Consider the following 20,697-nt stretch of genomic DNA (forward strand, 5'->3'; position numbering starts at 1 on the left):
GGTTGTGGAGTCTCCTTCTCTGGAGACATTCAAAACCCGCCTGGACATGTTCCTGTGCGACCTCACCTAGGCGTTCCTGCTCCAGCAGGGGGATTGGACTAGATGATCTTTTGAGGTCCCTTCCAATCCCAAACATACTGTGATACTGTGATCTATTGGAGCTCATCACACAGGAGAAAAATACAACAAAAGTTTTTCCAGGGCAGGGGAGGAAGGAATCTAGACAAGAAGTCAGTCCCTGGCTTCTTTCACACTACTGATAATCAACCACAGCTGAATGCAGAAGCACAATACAAACTACTCATATTTGTACTAAAGTTCATTTGCAATAAAAAACAGTCCAAAGAAACCAGAAACCCTCCAGAGGAATTCCGAGGTGAGACGGTCCTGGCTTGACTCAGTATTTAGACTGACATTTTGCAGTTCTGAGACAGATTTTGCAGTTCTGACGACACAAGTACAGCCTCTCTCGTCTATGACGATTCACAGCACGTACCTGTGTTTGATCTAACAAACAGGGTATCAGTTCTGAGGGTCTCTTAATTATTCATCGGTAATGAATTTCAAAAACACACATTTCAACCAAAGAATGATTAAACAATACACCTACACCATGTCCTAAAAATGAAATGGGATTACCAAAACCAACGTGTATCTAAAAATAAAGATATTGTACTGTTCACAATGACAGAAAGAAAGCTTTTGGAACACACTCTATAACATTCTGGGGGTGGGAAGTGGTTGGTTAGAAGACTTTCACCTTTGTTTTCAGTAATTTATTTCTTTGACCAAAATATTTTAATGTTAGGAACCTTTCTATTAGAGAACAAAGCAAAAGTATAACAGTGTGTGCTAAATGAAGGAGTTCCAGAAGAAGTTATTATCACCCAAAGATGATCCTAATTTGTAAAAAACCAAATACACAGTTCTGTCTCCAAGCTGCATGTAGACAATCAGCATTTTTTTAATGGTCAGTGATGAAAATGCGGCAGATGCTTAACACTACAGTGTTATGTAAAGCAGCAGACAGGGGTTTGCTCACTAATTTTCCCACTTAACTACAGTAGCTTCCCTAGAATAACAATTATAGAATAACTTTTCAGTGAAACCAAAAAGTGAGTTTAGGGTATGGAAGACATCAGAATTTTACTAAAAAACAAAAAAAAACAAAACAAAACAAAACAAAAAAACAAACAAAAAAAAACACACAAAAAAACCCCACAATTAAAAAAAAACAACAAACAAACAAACAAAAAATCAAAACAAACTAACAAAAAACCCAACAACAACAACAAAAAAACCTTGTAATCAGCTATGGCCAAATCGACTAAAAGTGCTGTATTTATCCTGTATTTGGTTTGTCTCAAAATGTAAGCCAATTAAGGAAAAAGCACAGCATTTTAAAGCTTAATCTATCAGATGTGCACAAATAGATTTGATAATAGAAAGTTACGTCTGTTTAACTGAAAGTTGGACTTGTAAGACGTTTAACATAGGTCACCTCAAATGGACTTACACATGAATTTTGAAGACTTTAGAAGTACAGAAATCTGTCTGCAATATCTGTTTAATGTTTTAACATCACAGATTCGGAAACACTGGAGGTCACACTTTGTTCTTCCATCCTCCCCAAATGGATTTTTTTTAAATATTATTATTTTTAAACAGAACATGCTCTTTATACTCATAGAAGTTGTAACTTTGCATCTCCTGACACTTACTTGAGCTTTTATGATGTGCATAAACCTGGACATTAGTTCAGGACACTCAAGAAGAAAATGAAAGTGATCAAATATTATTTTGGGATTTCTGAAAGAAAAACAGGTTAGAAGCCCATTAGTTAGAGATCTAAAAATAACGCTTCATGATACAACAAGTCTAAATAAAGCAAAAAATGCAATTAGTTGTGCAGAAAGCTCCAACAGTCTCTTCTATTTTGTAATGTTTTCCTAACTCTTGTTTCCAAACGACTTATACTACCTCACGCTCTGAACGTGAAGGATGACAAGCAGCTCTCCAGACAGAAGCAAGGTTGTAAACTGGGCAGTTCCAGAAAAACTGGAAACAGCTACGAGTACAAAGATGGTTCAGACTCCTTTAAGAAGTCACTAAGTATAACACATTGGAGGAAGAATGAAAATTATCTGCCTCAAATGGGAAGGCTTTATTTTGAACAAAGATGAGGAAAGAATCTGTTAAGAAAATTACCCTGTTGCTCTGTGAAAAACATTTTGTTCATAAAATCCCACAGAATCTTACAAAAGAATCACTTACATACACAGAAGAGCTCATTTAAGCCTGAGCTCTTAATCATTAATATACACTCCCTCGAATTCTGCAGGACCATTGAAGTGCATATGGTATGTATGTCACAACAATACCCTAAAAATACAACGCAGTAAGAAGAAAAATATTTAGTTAGAATTATTTTGGGGAAAAAAATCCTGAAGCTTACCGGTTAACAAAACACTTAAGGACATCATCATGTTTACAGACAAATTCTATAAAACGAGGTGATGTCATCCTGTTCAAAGAAAATCATAACATGCTTTTGGTTAATGAAATTGAAAATAATTTGAATTACATAAATTATTGCATTTTATTTTTTTTAATAAAATACTATGCAAACAGAAACTGATGTTTTTTAACTAGTCAATCATGAAATTAAATACTCGGCAGCATTAAGATTTCGTAATAAAATAACAGAAGAGGCAAAAATGCCAATAATCAAGATGGTCAAGCAACCTGATCATTGTTATAAACAATATGAACAAAGAAGAGCTCAAACTAATAGAAATACACATTTTTCTGTTGAATCCTCCTAGCTTTCAATACAACAATGGAAGCACATATTTGGAAGGACTGATATTATGTACACAATGTATATGATATGCACATTGTTCTATATTTTTGTTCATTGAATAAAACTCCCACCATGCACCTTGTAAACTGTGGTAAGGAAAATGGTCAGGAAGAAATAACCTTACAAGAAAATAAAATCTTCCAAAGACCAAATATAAACATTTTAAACACTTCTGGTCTGACCAACAGTCTGGAAGTATTAAACTACTAAAAGAGAGCTCCCTGAAAGGAAATGAACTTTCTCTCCCTGTAGATTGCCACAGAAGCTTGTAAGATGCAATATACAGAAAAGAGAAACAAAACTTAGAACACACTTGTCAGTTTTCATGCTGAAAACTTGGAATATTGTGTTTCAGTATATTAACAAAGAACACCCAAATTCAATAACAGCATTTGCAGAAGAAAAGCTATCATGGCAAGTAAAATAAAATAACATCAGTATTTCAAATGTTAACTAGCTAATTTTCTATTTAGGCATGAAATGCCAGCTTTATTTTATGAATATTAAGAACAACAGAAAACAATGAGCTCTCTTTACTCTTCTCCATTAAACAAAGATATTCAAATCTAGAATTAAAGCTATTTTAATTTATTTTGTCTGAAAATGTAATTGGTTATAATTTCAAATGTTATTTGAAGATGGTAGCAGTACTGAGGTACACCATTGTACCATTTACTCCTATTAATGTGAAAACTTCAGTAAAACATAGTAAGTCTCAGATCTCTGTACTTCTCTACGCAGTTCTGGAAAGCCCTAAAGCAACACAGAACTCAGGTGTGCTCCGCCTTACTTTCCTGCATCCCAGGGAGTTCTCCCAGTTGTCACTGAAACAGTTCATAGTCTCCTGATTTTTATGATCATAAAATCATACAATGTCCTGATTTGGAAGGGACCCACAAGGATCACAAAGTCCAACTCCTGTCCCTGCATATGACAACCCCACAGTTCACACCATGTGTCTGAGGGCGTTGTCCAGTCTCTTCTTGAACACTGTCAGGCTTAGGGCCATGACACCTCCCTGGGGAGCCTGTTCCAGTGCTCCACCACCCTCTGGGTGAAGAGCCTTTTCCTAATATCCAACCTAAACCTCCCCTGGCACATCTTCCTGTCATCCCCTCAGGTTCTGTCATTGGTCACTAAAGAGAAGAGTAATAACAAATGATAACAAATCCCAATTAAACTTACATAGTATCCATGGGGCATCTCCCTAACCTGAAGTATAGATTATGCAGAGGGACAGACAGACTCATTGGGCAAGACCCATCACCAAGTCACCTGGACACATGGCGACAGTCACCTCTGCAATTGAATCTTGATATAAAAAGATAAAGTTCGTGGCAGGAGGAAATGTACTTAATCACATAGTCATGGCCGCAAGCCTGACAGTAATTCAAGAAGAGACTGGACAATGCCCTCAGACACATGGTGTGAACTGTGGGGTTGTCATATGCACGGACAGGAGTTGGACTCGATGATCCTTGTGGGTCCCTTCCAACTCAGGACATTCCATGATTCTATAATTCTATAATCTTTTCTATCTTTCATCTGTCTGCTGTAAATAATACTGTTCTGGCATTTTATCTTAGTAAGGTTTGATGGAGATTTCAAGGGAACATGAAAGTACTGAAGTGCTTGTGGAATGTGCTGATCCCCAGATCATCTTCCAGAGTGTCCACAGAGGAGTGTGCCCCAGACAAATGGTACTCATCAGCTCGAAAACTTTTATTCCACTAGGTTGGGTAGAGAAAGAAAAACCCTTCCAGTGGCTGGGAAAAACCAAGAGTCATCATGTACTGGCAACCTCACTTCCAGACTCCTCAGTGAGCTTGTAATATCACCATATTTGCCTAACCCTCCACTCAAGAGGGTCAAAGGATCCTTTCCTTGCGAGTTCACAAATATAATCCGTAACAGTCTTGGACAGACTAAGACCGCAGTTACAGTGGACACACTTTTTCTTTTTAAACCAGACACTGATGGTATTAAATTTACCTAAGTTGTAGCACCTGTTCCACATAAAACCATGTTTGTGACAGCCAGGGACCGGATTTCAAGTGAGTGTTATGGTGAGATTCAGCTCTCCTTGTTATAAACTTCTGCAGTATAGCCGAAGAAGTTTTGGCCCAGCTGGCATTTTCATATAAAAAAGATAATTCACTTTTTTTTTTGAGCTTATGGTTCTTGTTGGATAATCACATTAAACTCAGGGATAATTTCACATTAAGAACCAACAGTAATAACTGCTAAGTTTCAAAAGGTTAAAGTTACATTACCAGCAAGTATTACATGTGATTACAAAGAGCCATTAGACATTCAATATGAAATCTGTCACAATGCAGCTATGGCCATAGGCAGCAGTACTATAAAAATTCGCTGTGCTGTTTGGTGCCATTAAAGCTGGAGAAAAAAAGCATTCAAATAATTGAACTAGTGAAAGCATTAAAAAAGCATACCCTTGCCTTTCACTAATATCATCTGGTCAGCACAAACATTCTTCCAAGAAAGAACATACAATGTTAAAATGGTAACAGTGTAGGTAACAAACAGGATCCTTTCCTTACCCCTGAGGCATCTGACAGGAGCAGCACATATAAAAGGCTTGAATGACAGCACTTAGCCTGTTTGCTGTCATGGAGATAACATCCTGGCAATCAGCACAAGCTTCCTGCTTCCCAGCAACATCGTATGTTTTTGACTCGACAGCATCAGTGGATAGTTCTGTTCTGCCCTCAGTTCCTGCAGTGGCAAAGGAAGTCATAGGAGTAGCATCCTGGTGATCTGGTCCTTTCTGCTTCAGTAAAATAGAAGTAATGTTGGCAGAGTCTCTTTTGTTTTTCATCAGCTCCGTGGCTATAAGAACAAGCCATTCATCTAGAGAATGCCAGAGCAGTTCCAGCGGCTGCAATAAACACATGCAAAAAACAGATTAAAAGTGAACATATTGACATTAGATAATATTAATGATGTGATGATTCTCTTAAGGCAAATAAATATCACACATATTTAAAAGCTTTAAATGATCCTTTAGAAGTCGTGAGACAAATACTCAAATTCTGTGCTTGTATCTAAAGAGCACAAAGAGAAAACTTCATATAGAAGGAAAATAATCAAGCAGCAGATAGAATAAAGATAATTTAGAAAGAGTGAAACACTGAACTATTTAACAGAGTTTGACCACATGGTTGTTATGTCACTGCCTGACTGCTGTAGTCAAATAATACACAGGTTGAATTTCCAGAATAAGAGCGTCAGTTCTTTTTTAAGGCCCTGGTCAAAGAAACTACTTCTACTGGGTGGATGAAGCGAAACCCAGACAACACTGCTGAGATTCAGATGCATGCACATACCTAGGAAGATGTGCTTTATGCACAGTGTAAGCTCATACAGCTCGTTTTGATAGCACCCCAGATGTCTCAAAATAAGGGTCACTAATACCTAGCTTTATGAAACAAAACAAAGTATCCGCAGAATCACATACCAATTTTTGAAGACATACATTTTATTTTATTGTAACTAAGTCATTCTTTATTCACTACCACCAGCTTAAAAGCAACGTAATCAAAACGTGGCACAATTCCAACATTACACATTTGGTCTGAAGTGCAGGCCTACTGCAGAGGAGAGAAAGGGCTGAGAAACCTGTGTATTTATCATGAATATTTCAAAAAAACATGAGGGCTGACTGTGTTGTCCCTTAATGGTGCTTACAGGGACATTTCATAAGCATACAGAATCACAGAATGGTTGGGGTTGGAAGGAACCTCTGGAGATCACCTAGTCCAACCCACCTGCTAAAGAAGGTTCACCCAGAGCAGATCACACAGGAATGTGTCCAAGCACGTCCTGAACGTCTCCAGAGATGGAGACTCCACAACCTCTCTGGGCAGCCTGTTCCAGTGCTCTGGCACCCTCAAAGTAAAGAAGTTTTTCCTCGTATTCAGATGGAACCTCCTGTGCCCGTTGCCCCTCATCCTGTCATTGGACACCTCTGAAAGGAGTCTGGTCCCATCCTCTTGACACCCACCCTTGGGATATTTACAAACATTGATGAGATCACCTCTCAGCTTTCTCTTCTCCAGGCTGAACAGACCCAGCTCTCTCAGTCTCTCCTGATAAGAAAGATGCTCTAGGCCCACAATCATCTTCATAGCCCGCTGCTGGACTCCCTCCAATAATTCCTTGTCCTTCTTAAACTGGGGAGCCCAGAACTGGACACAGTACTCCAGATGCGGCCTCATCAGGGCAGAATAGAGGGGGACACACCTTTCTTAATGCACCCCAGGAGACCATTAGCCTTCTTGGCCACAACTGCAAATTGCTGATTCATGGTCAACCTGTTGTCAACCAGAACCCCCAAGTCCTTCTCTGCAATGCTGCTTTCCAGCAGGCCCACGTCTAACCTGTACTGGTGACTGTCCAGTGAGCGCGGGGGTTTGTATCCTACAGGAAAGCACTTCTGACTCAAGTGTTTCATAGCATTCCAGAAGTAAGAGTTAACTTCTAAATACATTAGTTTTTCCATATATTACTGTTGCATCAACAATTTTCACCATTTAAAATATTCAAAGACTTAGCAGATACTGAAAATTATGTTATCTTCTAAACTTGCCTTTGAAAATCAAGAGCTATTCACAGCACACTGTACCAGAAGTCTACACTACCTGGATCACTGTCAGTACACCTAATAACAGCATGCATTTAATACACAATAAATTACTTCTCATAAAAGCTGTGTATTAAAAAATTCTGGGTTTGAAGTATATTATTAAGAATTTATTGTTATGCTTCCCAATAGAAATTTTGGGGAAAGCCAGTATGATCTCTAAAAATGGTAGGCTTTACTTAACATATTGTATGACACGCATTCAACCCTTGTACTCCTGGTGACCACACATTTCTCCAGATGGTGATGTCAATACCTCCAGTGGAGGTACCATTTTCTACAAAATGTCTCCCATGCAGGATGAAGCTAGCTTCTTTCCAGGGCCTGCCTGGCAGATCTTCACCACAAAACAAAAATGCAGAATAGCTTTCTAATGGAAAAAATGATTAATACAATACATGGAAGAATTAAAACGCATCTGTGTTCTTAACACGTAACTTACAAGAAACTAGGTATTTACTAGAATACTAATACGTAGTTTTCTTCTCCCAAACTTTGTAATGCTTAGCTTGTCAGACACTGTTTTTCCACTGATATCTTGTGTTTTATCTTTTATTTCCCACAGACTTAGCACGCCTTTCAGAACTCTTACAACTGATGTGTTTTTTCCAAAGTTAGCTTTTCACAGATTCTGATCACAAATGCATTCAAAAGTGTAGTTGAGCAACTTCAACATTTCACTTTGTTTTTTTCTAGTCTAACTGCAGGACATAAAGTACTTCTCTAAATATTGGCCACAACCTCCATATCCATGACTGTCCACATTTTTTGTTAGCATCCATGATCAGACCTTTCAAAGTGTAATACGGACATAAATCATTAGCAACACTTTTTCAGAACTACAAGTCATCATTCTTCTGTCGATTCTTACCATGAATGATATATTAAACACAGGCCTCCAGTCAACCTTCAGTTTTCCTATCTCACATTTCAGAAAAGTTTCTTTTGAATTATAGAGCTGAGTCTGATCAAGTACCAAGCTTTTACAGCTGCACCCCTCACCCCCCAAATGCAAGGATTTAGTTTTGCAACGCCTTCCTCTTTACCCATCTAGAAAGCAAGACACTAGAAATGAAACCTACACTGAAACTGCAACATCGGAGCAAAATATTTTGCCAGGCAACAGAGTCTTTTAAGACACAGGGAGCCAGACATGACTAGTCCATGAAGTGACTGTGTCACAGTAGAGAAATCAATTCAATTCTAGAAAAGAATAGTATGTAAAACAAGGGGAAAATGCCATGGGCTTCCAAACTTTGTTCAACTAGACAAGGAGCTTTTGCAGCAAGTTCCCCTAAAATGTGATCATACTGAACAGCAACTGGAAAAGCAATACATGAAGAAGTAATAAGTGTAAACCTGGTTAAAATTACTATTCATAAAGTTTCTCACTGGTAGGATCTCATTTGAGCTAGCAGTAGCTTATTTCAAGATTGGGTGTCGAAATTCAATGACTATTTTGTTTCTTCCAATATCAGTACAATAATGTGCCTTAATTAGCAAGTGCTTCCACTTCAGAGCATCTGGATAGGCCTGAATTGACCAAATTGTATAGAGGGAACTTCCATAAAGCAAAGATAGTCCTGTGATATTCTTGTCCTTGTGAAGCACTAACATTCCTCAGTAGCCTCAGGTTAAGATATATTCACACATTCAGTCACTTCCAAGCTAGATTACAGTGACAACTCTTGAAAATATGTTCAATCAGTATTAAAAGAAATGTCAGAAAAAAGTTTTTCTTCATTTCTTATACTGGCTAAAGTATGTTTTGGCATCAGCTTTTGAAAAGGAGTTATGAAGTACATCTTTAAGTTCCATGTTGACTTTTTGAATATGGATTTAACTCCTGTTTTGAAGCAGCCATCTCTGTGGTTTCCTTCATGCTCTGTACTAAACAGTTACACAACCTATATTCAAGAAATTTTAAATAAAGCAAAAACCAGACAAGGATTTCTTTGTCACTGACCTGCATGCCCCACATGCAATTACTGGTGTCAATGAAGACATAACAACTGCCAGGTCTTCGAGTAGCCTCCATACCATTGTAATAATCAAGAGATATAGTGGGATTTTTTTCCCTCCTCCCAAAAGGTAAAAGGGACCATCACAACCAGGTTTTCAAGAAAAAGACAAAAGAGAAAAAGGAAAGGGAAGGTTGGAGTAAGAGAGAACAGGAGTCACCCAGTGGAGTCAGTGCGATGCCTTATCTCCCACTACTCAGTTACTGTAAATTCGGGGAAGAACAGACTAATCCAACCACAATTGGAGATTAGCTGAGCATTGCCAGACCTGTGTGCCACATTCCCAAACAAGAATAGATTTTCATCAGCAATTTTGTATTTTTGAGTTTGAAATTTAAATCAACCTTAAAAAAAAAATCATGGAGACAACAGTGGCACTAAAGCAGGTCTGCCTCAGTTTTATTACTTCCAAAATAAATATTTTAATATTATTATTGCTGTTATTTTAATTTAATCCTGATTGTTTTCTTAGCTCCTGCAACAGTAGTATATATTTTGCTCATTTATTAAAAACATAAATGTTGTTTTTACAGAATTAAGAATTACTGATATTTCCTGGGATAACTGTGCCAGTTGTGTAATGTAAGTCTACTGCACAAGACTTAATTCCATACTAAATTGAGAAACAACTTTTTTCAGCATACAAAATAGTTTGGGCACACAGAGAAGTGATTCTGCTGAAACACAATTTCCTTTGTAAATCACAATTGAAATCTCTTTTCCCTTTTTGCAGAAAAAAAGGTAGCAGAACAACTACACAGAAAAGTAGCAGAATATCTCACTGCAGACAGTTCCTGTACTAAGCACATTTAGCATCTGCTTGTTATTTAATCTGGTACATTTAAACCAATTTTCATTAAAACTGTTGGAAAATGCTGTCTTTGATACAATTATTCTCTTCATTTGGGTAGGGCTTTGTTTTTTTGAAAATGGAAATCTGGTTAACTCACAATGTGCCAGTCTAGCTCGAGATATTTTGGTGAACAACTCTAAAGGACAATCACGACATTGCACACTGTACAATGCCTTACATTTTGCACACAGTATTTTTCATACTCAAGCATTAGTTCTATTTTCATTATGTAAGTCAAATCCTTATCAAAACTATTCTGCTACCAGAAAAACAAACATTTGTACTTGTTTTCTAAACAGTCTAATGTTTTCCTTCTTTCTAAGAGAAGAAATTTAAATAAAAACTAAGCTAATTAACTGCATATAGCTGGAATTACAGTATCATCTTTCATGACCTTATCAATACAGCTGTCTTAAAAGTCATTAGCAGTAACCTGATAAATACATAACATCAAATAAGTGCAGTAATTTCAAAATATCATTTTCACAACACCCTGGAAGAAATGCAAAGGTTAAGGAAAATTCCCATGTAGTCACTAGCATCTAAATTTGGTGATATGAACTGTGCCATGTATGGAGGAAGAAAAGGGTAAAAAGATACTACCTTTCAGTTCTTGTTATTTAGATGCTCTGAACAGTATGTCAGTTATATACCCAATGCAGATCGAGTGGCACACAGGAAACCAGGACTGCTTTACAGAAAGGCAAGCTATGATTTTCTACAGAGGGATTCTTCAACCAACAAGTATAAAAGAAGCCTTCATAAATTAAACATCTAATTGGCAAGGACCTAAACCAAGTGTTTGAAAAGAGCTATAAATCAATAATCCTGTGAGGGTAGTAGTAAGAGCTGGTATGTTTCAAAGCATGTAATAATGAAATAAAGAACAACTTGGGAAAGAATTTCACGGTCACAGTGAAAACAATGAACAGTAAGAATGCAATTATTTCCATTTACCTTGTGAAGCTGGATAAAACTGAATGATCATAACTCCCAATGCATCTCCAAATATAATTTTGAAATTATAATACAATCTATTATATTAATATCACCACATCTTGAGATTACTACACTCTTAATAATAGAAATAAAATCAACGTTTACTAAAATCAGCTAGGTAACTCAACCTTCAACATCTAACAAACAATATATTAAATACAAAAAAAAACCAGAAATCATAAGATGAGATGTACATCAGTGGTTAAATGAACCCAGTGGAAAAAAATATAATGAAGAAGGAAAGAAGTAGGCTTAACTTAAGAAGGGATAGGGACATCAACCAAACTTACTTCCTGCTCATGAGATGTCTGATTAATGAATGCATGCTTTGTGAAATTCATCTCTTTAACGTCTATCTTCCTAACAACATCATATACTTTTCTGACCTTGAACACCTGACTTCTTGGAGTTTTATTTCCATTGTAGCCCATGTCATTTCCATTACTGGGAGAGGATGGGCCAATGCGAAAGACATGGCAAAATATCCTCACGATCCTTAAGAGACTCTTCATTTGAGCTTCATAATTACTTGACAAGCTGGGGGAAAAAATGGAATATTTAAGTTTCTTTTCCTAGATGAAACAATTTCATATATTAAGGAGTAAGCAGTCTAATGGTAGGGTCTGACACACATGCTGAAAAAAAAAACTAGGCTTTAAACCCTAGAGAATTTTAACTTTCATTTCCTGCACCAGCCCCAAAAGTCAAATGTAAGCACTATAACTTTACTAATGTGTACTCGTAATTTTAACTAGAAGCAAAATAAGAACAGCAAATTCTATATCTTGCAAAATACTTCATTTGTTTTTACGTACATGTACCCTTCTTATGAACTGCTGTAAGAAATTCAACTTACTATATAGTAAGGATCTCAACATATGAAACCAAACGGACTTTCCAGATGAAAGTATTTTTCAAACCAGAAAAGACAGCATCCAATGGTAAATGTGTACTGACAAATTAGATATGGTGCCACAGTCCATCCTCATCTAGCTATCATCCTAAATTCCCACTATCTCCCTCAATCAGACAAGGAATCAGGATGGTAAAGACGGCACTATTTCTACTCAAGAGAAACAGAATCTAAAATACTACATAAAAGCACTACTATGTTATTTATTTATCCAATAAATTTATTAAAAGGTTTGTGTCATCTTAAATGAACTGGCCAACATTGAACTCGGTACCAATATAATGTAGAATACGAGATCCTCAGGAGTTCATGCACAAGCAGAACATTCTCCAAACTCAACTTGGTTTTCCTTCCTTAAACCCCAAGCATAAGAGAACTTCTGTCTTGAACACATAACAAAAACTGAAAGAAATTAAAACAACTTCTGCTGAATTCTACTCACTTATAAACACTATATAAGTGAGCACATATTCAATTCTATCCTTAAAGTACTTACATCTTAAAAGCATGCTTTCTAACTCTAAGATCAGTACACAGCAGAAAACAGACACCTTAGAGGATGCTATAAACCTCTGATTGCAATTAATAATCTGTTAATTCACAAGTGTGAAATACAGCTAGTTGTAACATCACAGTACCTTTATCATGACTTCACTCTCACTATGACACGGGTAAAAGCAAAAGACCTATTTGTTTTCTGCAGTTTTAACAACTGCCAGTGAGGTGTTAATATTAAAAAGCCACACACTAAGAATTTTACCAAACTTATATACAAAGTACAACTTTCTTTTCACAATCTAGACTTTCAACAGCATAGTTTTCAGTAAATCAAGCTAAGAAAGGAACACAGAGTTGACAGTGCAACAGTAAGAATGTTAAGTTTATAACAAGGTAAAGAAAATCCCGTCTAGCAAGCTGTAATTATAGTAACAGAAGCACTGATCACAACCACAAATTAGCATTTGTAAGAATTTTGCTTACATACCAGAAGTATCTATGAATCCAAAAAGCTAACTCGAGAGAATAACTTAAGTATTGAAAAAACACCATTATGACTGAGGTTTATCATCCCTCAGCAGCAGTGTTCCCTGGTGAAATTTCTGTTTAAATCTCCTGGTCTCCAAGAAGAGGACCCACATATACAGGAAAACCTTAAAGTGCTTTTAATAGTTTACTGAAGCTTTTACTAGCATGTTTGTAAACATTCAGCTACGCCAAATTTGCACCAGCAAGACCAAATCATGTCACACTACAATTATTTCTTAGAAAGCGGTGAAGGAGGTAATGCTATTTAAACAGGCTCCTTCCTGGTATTCAAGGCAGAAGTCCTCAGGCAGAACCTTGGCACTCCGGCTACCTGCTAGAAATATTATAAAAAGCAACTTTAGACACTTCTGAACTAAACAACAAACCCAACAGCAACAGGCCGCAGGTTAGCACCCAGGAAATTATGTGATAATACTAGTTCAGCCATGCAAAAGTATCATTATTTGACATTTTCACGTACAGAGTGCATTTCACATACTATTCGTTGGAAGGAGGAGAGAGCAGAAAGAGCCCCAAGTTCAAAGGTCTGTATTCACCAAATACTACCTTCATCCTTGTTATGTTAATAGTAAAGCAACTGAGAAATACATAGTTGAAGTAAAGACTGAAGCCTCTGAGAGGGAACAGAATTGGAGAGAACAGAGATACGGTTTTTGTGAAACTTATCTGGTAATAGAAAAAGAAAACAATTCAATTTCCCTTGTGACATATTACAAGGTACCAAAGAGAAGCGGGCCAGTAGGAGTGCACCCTAGGAGTAGGGCCAGTAGGAGTGCACTTAGGACACCCTAAGTACAGGCACCTCTGGAATGCCTGCTCATCCAACGTGACGCAAAGCTTCCAACTTGTCTTCAGCCTCTGCTAGTCAGTTCATATGCAGCAGGACAGGAGTACATACCAGTTCAAATTCAGAGACAGTACAGCGCATAATACTGTTTCTAGAGCCATACTGAGGGAGCATTGCTCAATACAGAGGAACAGTCACAGTAAGAAATCAAATCTGAACACACAATCAGTTTAATTTATCTCTGAAGATACTGAAATAGAAACAAATACTGTCTCATATCAGGCAGCTATCACAACTTCTAATAATGTCTTCATACAACGCAAGTTACTCTTTCCTGCAGAACGGTTTTATACTTCTTCACAGTTTATTTGTGGGAGATGTATTGGCTCTAATGATGTCTGTAGACAAAAGGAACATGTTACAAGTTAAGCTGATTACACTGAAGCCCAACAACAGCTAAAGTTCTTCAAAAAGTTATCTTTGCAGCAACAAAATGCCATTAATATGTCTATGCACTTTAACCCCAAACGTTTGAGGGGTTTAAGTCTTTTATGCTCATTCATCGAGGCGAACACCCATCAGAACAAGACTGTGATTAATGGTGTCATGAATTTCCTAGCATTGTTTAGGAGTTCTGACCTGCCATCTACAAGCTCCATCCAAATTTAACATGACTGATGGGGAAGAAAAAATAAAGCACCAAAACTAAGAATATATTATTTAATGTCCATCTAACTGATGGGTTCCCTAGGCCCCGGCCCCTGTTGAAAAGATGCATTCAAAGTCTTATTTCTCTACAACCTGTGTTGACAGGTCTCTCTGGTTACAGAACGCTCTTAAACCTCTCTTTTCCAAAAAGCCATTCAGAACATGTCAATAAGGAACTTTCACTCATGCTTCCAAGCTCTCGACCTCTTTCACTAAATATTTTGTTAGCTTCTAGAAAAGCACAGAGGTCAGAGTAAATTTTGCTAGCTTTTGAAAACAGTAAAAAGTTACTGGTGTTCCAGCAGATTACAAGATGAGGCTTTTTGCACAAACTCCCTCAAACAGAAGCTACAACTAAAAAAGCATACTAGAAAAATATGCTAGCCTATTTTATTTGTTTCCCCAAGTAACTGCTTCTTGGACTGCTGAGACAGCACACTGCTAGATTAAATTTTTTGTTTCATACATTAGTAGCCATAGAAGGCAATCAGAGCCAGCAAATATGACACAAGTGCCTGAAGGAACAAAACTCTCCTCAAAAACACTAAGAAAGCATGCAGAAAAGGAAAGATGTGGAAGGGAAAAAAAAAGGAGAGCGTGAAACAAAAGGAATGATTGATAGCTGGCTAAAAAGCTTCTCTTCCTAGAGCTCACATAGCCAAACTAACTGAACAAAAAATATACTTCTCTGCAATTCAAGCTTCTAGGTGCCAGCAGCTATGCAAGGACACCAACTTTCTCTCCTGAAGTCTTCATGAATACAGCAATCTATCTAAACAGGCACAGTCATACAGAATCAGATGAGATCCATCCACTCCAGCATGTGCCCAGCATCAGACAGTTATTAAAACTATTAAGTAGCACTAACTACCAGATAGTTTATCAACCTATTAATGATTCTCTCATACTTACCTAAGCAGTTTGTGACCATTTGTTGTAGCAACTTCAGCAAGACTTGTTAGGATTTTAAGATACTGGCTTTCGCTCTGCTGAGACAAGTGTTCCAAAACTTGTCGCAACTGATACATTAAAACAAAAGAAATTGCATAGTGTCACGAAGAGTCAGATCAACATTTAATTTAGAACATTATCACCCAAGCATTAGCATCTAGCAATATTAATGTAGGTCTATACTGTCCAACATCTAATCTGACCTCAATTAACATTTAATTATGATTTGCAAAAAATATTGAAAAGATATACATTCTAGTGCCAACGTACGTACTACATTCTATGTAATATTATAGAATGCTATGAAGACCAAATGCTTAACCATGTATTAATAATTCTTAAGAACAACTTACTGTCATCTGAAAAAATGAGTGGGATACACTTTCAACTTCTGAAACCTAAGAGCATACTTTGAGTTTCATAATTTGTAATTTACGTGTCTCCCCAGTTCACTCCTCAGTTAGTTTACGACACAGTGTAAATGAACCCTGGATCCTGGAGTCTGCTCTTGCCATCTTCATTTTTGCTCAAGATACTGAACGTCCTCCTTTGGATAAGAAGTCATACCCTGCTCATCAATAATGATTATGACTACTCTCTTCTCAAAACTGCTTTTTTTTTTTTTGTTAATAGCATCACTTGGCTCTTAAAGACACTGCCCTGTCTTCAGCTCCTTTGGTTCTATGCTGTTCTGTAGCCTAGACATTTTTTTGCAGATAAATCAACTCTTCAGTGCAACTGCTCTTCATGCATTCCTGCTGTACCCTCATTTACTCCCTTCTCTCTCAGGAAGTTTGGTAACCCTTCTCATAGAACCATAGAAAGGTGGAATGAAAAGCAATCCCACAAAAACTCTGCTCCAAGCAAGGCAGGAGCACTTTTATCTGCAATCCAAATTGGCTTGTCCAATTTTCCTGCCTGGTTTTTAGATGTCTTCTCCTCTGGAAGCCCTGCAGCTTCCAAGTGATCTCTTCTAATACTTCACTGTCCTTGACCATGTGAAAATTTTTCCTCAGGGTTCAGCTGAATCTCTAGCGACATATGTTTAAGGCAACATCCTTCTCCCTACAATCCGTCATTAATCTTTCCAGTTTGTCAAGAACATTTAAAATTGGAGTCCTGACTTCTAACATACATCCAGTCTCTCCATGTCATCACTTTCAGATAATATGAAATACTCACTATCAAGGACTTTGGGCAGAACAGGTCAGACTTGGCCATAGAAAAACCATGCTTAAAATGTGCTCTCATTCTGGCAATGAAGTATAACTATACCATGTATTATCTAATATATTTTGCATACCCTCTCATTCAGATCTTGGTTTTGCACACACCACCCACCATTACTCAGACAAACAAAACATTAATTTTTCTTATTGTCGTGCTCTTACAATATGATAGTATGCTTTGCCATTTACCTTTCTGTAGAATGTCTTTTGTGTTTCACAGTTTTAGTCCTTTAGCTTTCTCTTTTACTTGCAAACATCTACACCATCTCCCCATGTTTCTAACATACACTGAGAATTCTCACCTCTCTGTCATCTTACTTCATAAAACTCAACCCTGCCTCAGAAATTTAAACACAGTTTCTATGCAGACTTAAAAATCTTCCATCTTGTAGTGGAAGTAATGGGATTACAGAGAACAGTAAAAATTTTTAAAATCTAGCAAACCAAGCTCAGTGGAGTGGAAGTCAATAACATCTGATTAAATTTATTTTTTCTTCTTTTAAAAAAATTACAGCCTGTAAAACTGTTTGCAGTTACTTCCAAGCAAACAATACATTAACAACCCACAGCTAGCTAAATCTGGAAGGGAAAAAAAAAGCATCCCATGCTTCCTTCCCCCTATGCAATCACAAAACAAAACTTCTTTTCCTTGCTTTTTCTTTGATTTGGATTGTACTACCCCACAATAATAAAATAAACAATGGATAGAAGCAGCACCAAAAAAGGAAAAGAACAGTTTCATCTACAGCAACAATAACCAAATGAACTTGAGGCTGTAGTCTTTTATATTTTAATTGTACAATCAACTTCACCCAGATGAATGCTCATACTCTGAATATTCAAGTGCATTCTAGATGATTCAAACCTCAAGCCACATCATAGGATGGGTATCTGCAGAAAGCCACTAAATGAAGGAAAACAGGCCCCGTTACACAAAGTACATACTTGGAATGCTCTACCGGCACCTTCGTATTGAAGCTTGCAACTACTCTGCTCTTTCAGTTCTTACACTGTCTAGACCCCTTTGGCAAATATGCACAATTAGAACACTAAATTAATGTTGATCCTATATTTAAGCCCAAATTACTGTGTTTAAGACTATATGAAGACTGTAGATTTTCCATGGTGGGGGAAAGTACACAGTGGTCAACTACTGTGGCATCGACAGTCAACTGCTGGTGGTGTCTTCTGATCAGGACACTCATATTAAGCAATCAGATCTCCAGAACACAGACAGATCAGTAGCTAGTAATACTGTATTTACCATGTTTTCCCGTAGATCTTCATTCTGCGTCATTTGAATTATTGTCTGGAAAAGTCGAGGATGGTATTGTATTAAGACTTCACAAGTCTCTCCATACCCACCCTAAAAAGCAATAGTTCAAAAACTACTTTAATCAAAAGAAACATTAGAATCGGGTTTTATACTGTTATAGGCACTAAAACCTACTGAGGATTATAATATTTTTAATGCTGAATAGAGAAACCCAATCCTAACATAAACTGAAATTCATTAGTGTATCTAAGTCAGATATCACAAAACTTCTGGGAGAAGATGGAATCAAAGTCTTTCATTACATCAGCTCATGTATACCCACTCCCTTTCTTCTGTTTTTTGAAACAGTTTCCTACTTAGAAAGTTAAAGTTACATTTGAACAACATGTCACTGAACAATTTACCAGAGATTAAAACCAGTGCAATATTTAGCTTTTCTTCCCATTGCTGATGGATGACATGTCAACTTAATTACAACCAGAATCCAGTCCTTCAAAACAAATGTTTTCCTAAAGGTTCATAAGGTACAAATCCGACTTGTTAAAGGAAGAAAAAGGATAAATCCACTAAAGAGTTATTTAACTTTAAAAATCAATATGCCACTTACGCCTTAGATCAACTAATTTCACAGTCTTTTGAGAAAAATGTTTTTTGGAAAGAACAGAACTTGAATTTGTGGCTTATTGGCATCAATTCTTATTTAACACAGTTGCATTTTTAAGCAGGCACCTAACAACTGAATACAGATCAAATTCTACATTGGAAAGATGACCATGTAATGTATTAAATGCTGCAAATCCAGAGGCTCCTTCTCTTTGTGTGACAGTGTATAACTTGCTTCAGTGCTAACAGATTCATTAAACAGATTCATTCAATTGTTCCTGGTGCCAAGAAATTAAGTATTAAATTTAAAGCCACCCAGAATCTACAAGAGTTATTGAAAGTCAGATCTTCAAAATCAAGGTAATACCATGTTGGCAAGGAGCATATGAACCCATAATTTCAGCCTTCTAACAAAATATATATATATATATCTATATATATATATATCTACTCTGAAAAGCAAACCTGCAAGCAAAGAATAAAACCCTTGATGTAAAAGGAAAGAAAGTATTTGTGGGGGTTTTTTTCCCTTTTTACTTCAGGACCACGTACTTGTAAACTAGATGATCTCGAATACAGTAAAATCATCACTACAAAACACCGAACACCAGGTGTCACTACTCACACCTAAAAAAGCTGACAGAATTTCGATGTATAAACTGGTTCCCTAGGGACAGTAAAACTAGAAACTAAAGCAAATAATCAAAACACTAATCATAAAAACTCAGAATAGTATCATCAAGTACACACTGGTATACTGTCTTACAGGTCTGCAGCTGCAGAAATCCTCAAAATTGACTAGAGTTCATGTGGTTTTACGGTAAATCATTCTGCCACCAAGAAAAAAATAAACCACAACACCCACACAAACAAAACAAACACACCCACGACCTAACCAACCTTCACAGTTGAGTGAGTAGTGAGACAGCATAGTGACCTCGCACTTCTGAGTGACCGGGGCTGAGGACTTATTAGGATTTCTTATACCCAAAAAGAAATTCCCTAAGTAACCTAACTTGAGCAAGACCTTTCACAGACAGTCTATGAAATATTTTTTTCTGAGTTAAACCTTCCAAAAATATCCCATAGATACTGGAAATAGCAGGCTCTACCACACACACATAGCTACTTCAACTGCAGGTTTTAGCTGCATGAGGAGTCTTCAGGAATTAAATAACTTCAGATTAAAATAATCTGCTTGTACAGCAAAAGATCTGAACATTTCGGATTCATCCTGTCAAACTAATGACATGCACCAAGGTAATGTGACATCCACTAAGTGTAGTGATTTTTTTTTTTTGAGTCTCCTCTTCAGAGTTTTATAGTCTCCTAATTGCTAGCAAATGTTCAAAAGCTTCCATTCATTATGTGTTATTTACACACTGACCTTAATTTGATCCTACAGAAAAAAGTGTAGGTTTTCACAAATCAAGAAAAGACAGCACAGACAATATTTGGTATCAAACAAGACAGACTGTGTTTTGTACAGTACAACTTTTGTTCCTCTTCCAGATACAGTATTTGGAAAACCTCTGAAAAGTACCAGAGTCAGTACCATGCAAGCTTTGTTTGCTTTTATTACTAATATCTCTTCAAGAGAAAAGAAAATATACTAGTTGAGATTAAAAAATAAAAAAATTTAAAACAAAAAAAAAATCACACCTTTCAGCATACCTTTACTTCTTAGTTGTTAAGAGCTAAGCACCTAAACAGAGTCTATTATCATTATACCACAGATTCCCAAACTTTCTAGGCAAATGGAGCTCTGCAAACTTTTTGTTTCT

At 36.9% G+C, this 20,697-nt stretch overlaps 1 protein-coding gene across 5 annotated transcripts in view; it reads right to left on the reverse strand.

Annotated features, from left to right (window-relative positions):
* The window catches only part of HACE1 (HECT domain and ankyrin repeat containing E3 ubiquitin protein ligase 1), a 52,609-nt gene that overhangs the window by 20,496 nt on the left and 11,416 nt on the right, over nt 1-20,697 (reverse strand). For 3 of the 5 annotated variants that reach the window (XM_065056594.1, XM_005509466.3, XM_013369381.3), the window contains 6 exons: nt 18,299-18,400; nt 15,767-15,873; nt 11,690-11,936; nt 5,425-5,762; nt 2,456-2,524; nt 1,722-1,809 (listed from right to left, as the gene is read on the reverse strand). In XM_065056594.1, coding sequence (XP_064912666.1) covers nt 1,722-1,809; nt 2,456-2,524; nt 5,425-5,762; nt 11,690-11,936; nt 15,767-15,873; nt 18,299-18,400 — 951 coding nt within the window. The remainder of the gene's footprint in view (nt 1-1,721; nt 1,810-2,455; nt 2,525-5,424; nt 5,763-11,689; nt 11,937-15,766; nt 15,874-18,298; nt 18,401-20,697) is intronic. The other 2 variants (XM_065056593.1, XM_065056595.1) reach the window with 1 other exon arrangement.

Source organism: Columba livia, chromosome 3 (assembly GCF_036013475.1).
Source record: "Columba livia isolate bColLiv1 breed racing homer chromosome 3, bColLiv1.pat.W.v2, whole genome shotgun sequence".
NCBI classification, from domain to species: domain Eukaryota; kingdom Metazoa; phylum Chordata; class Aves; order Columbiformes; family Columbidae; genus Columba; species Columba livia.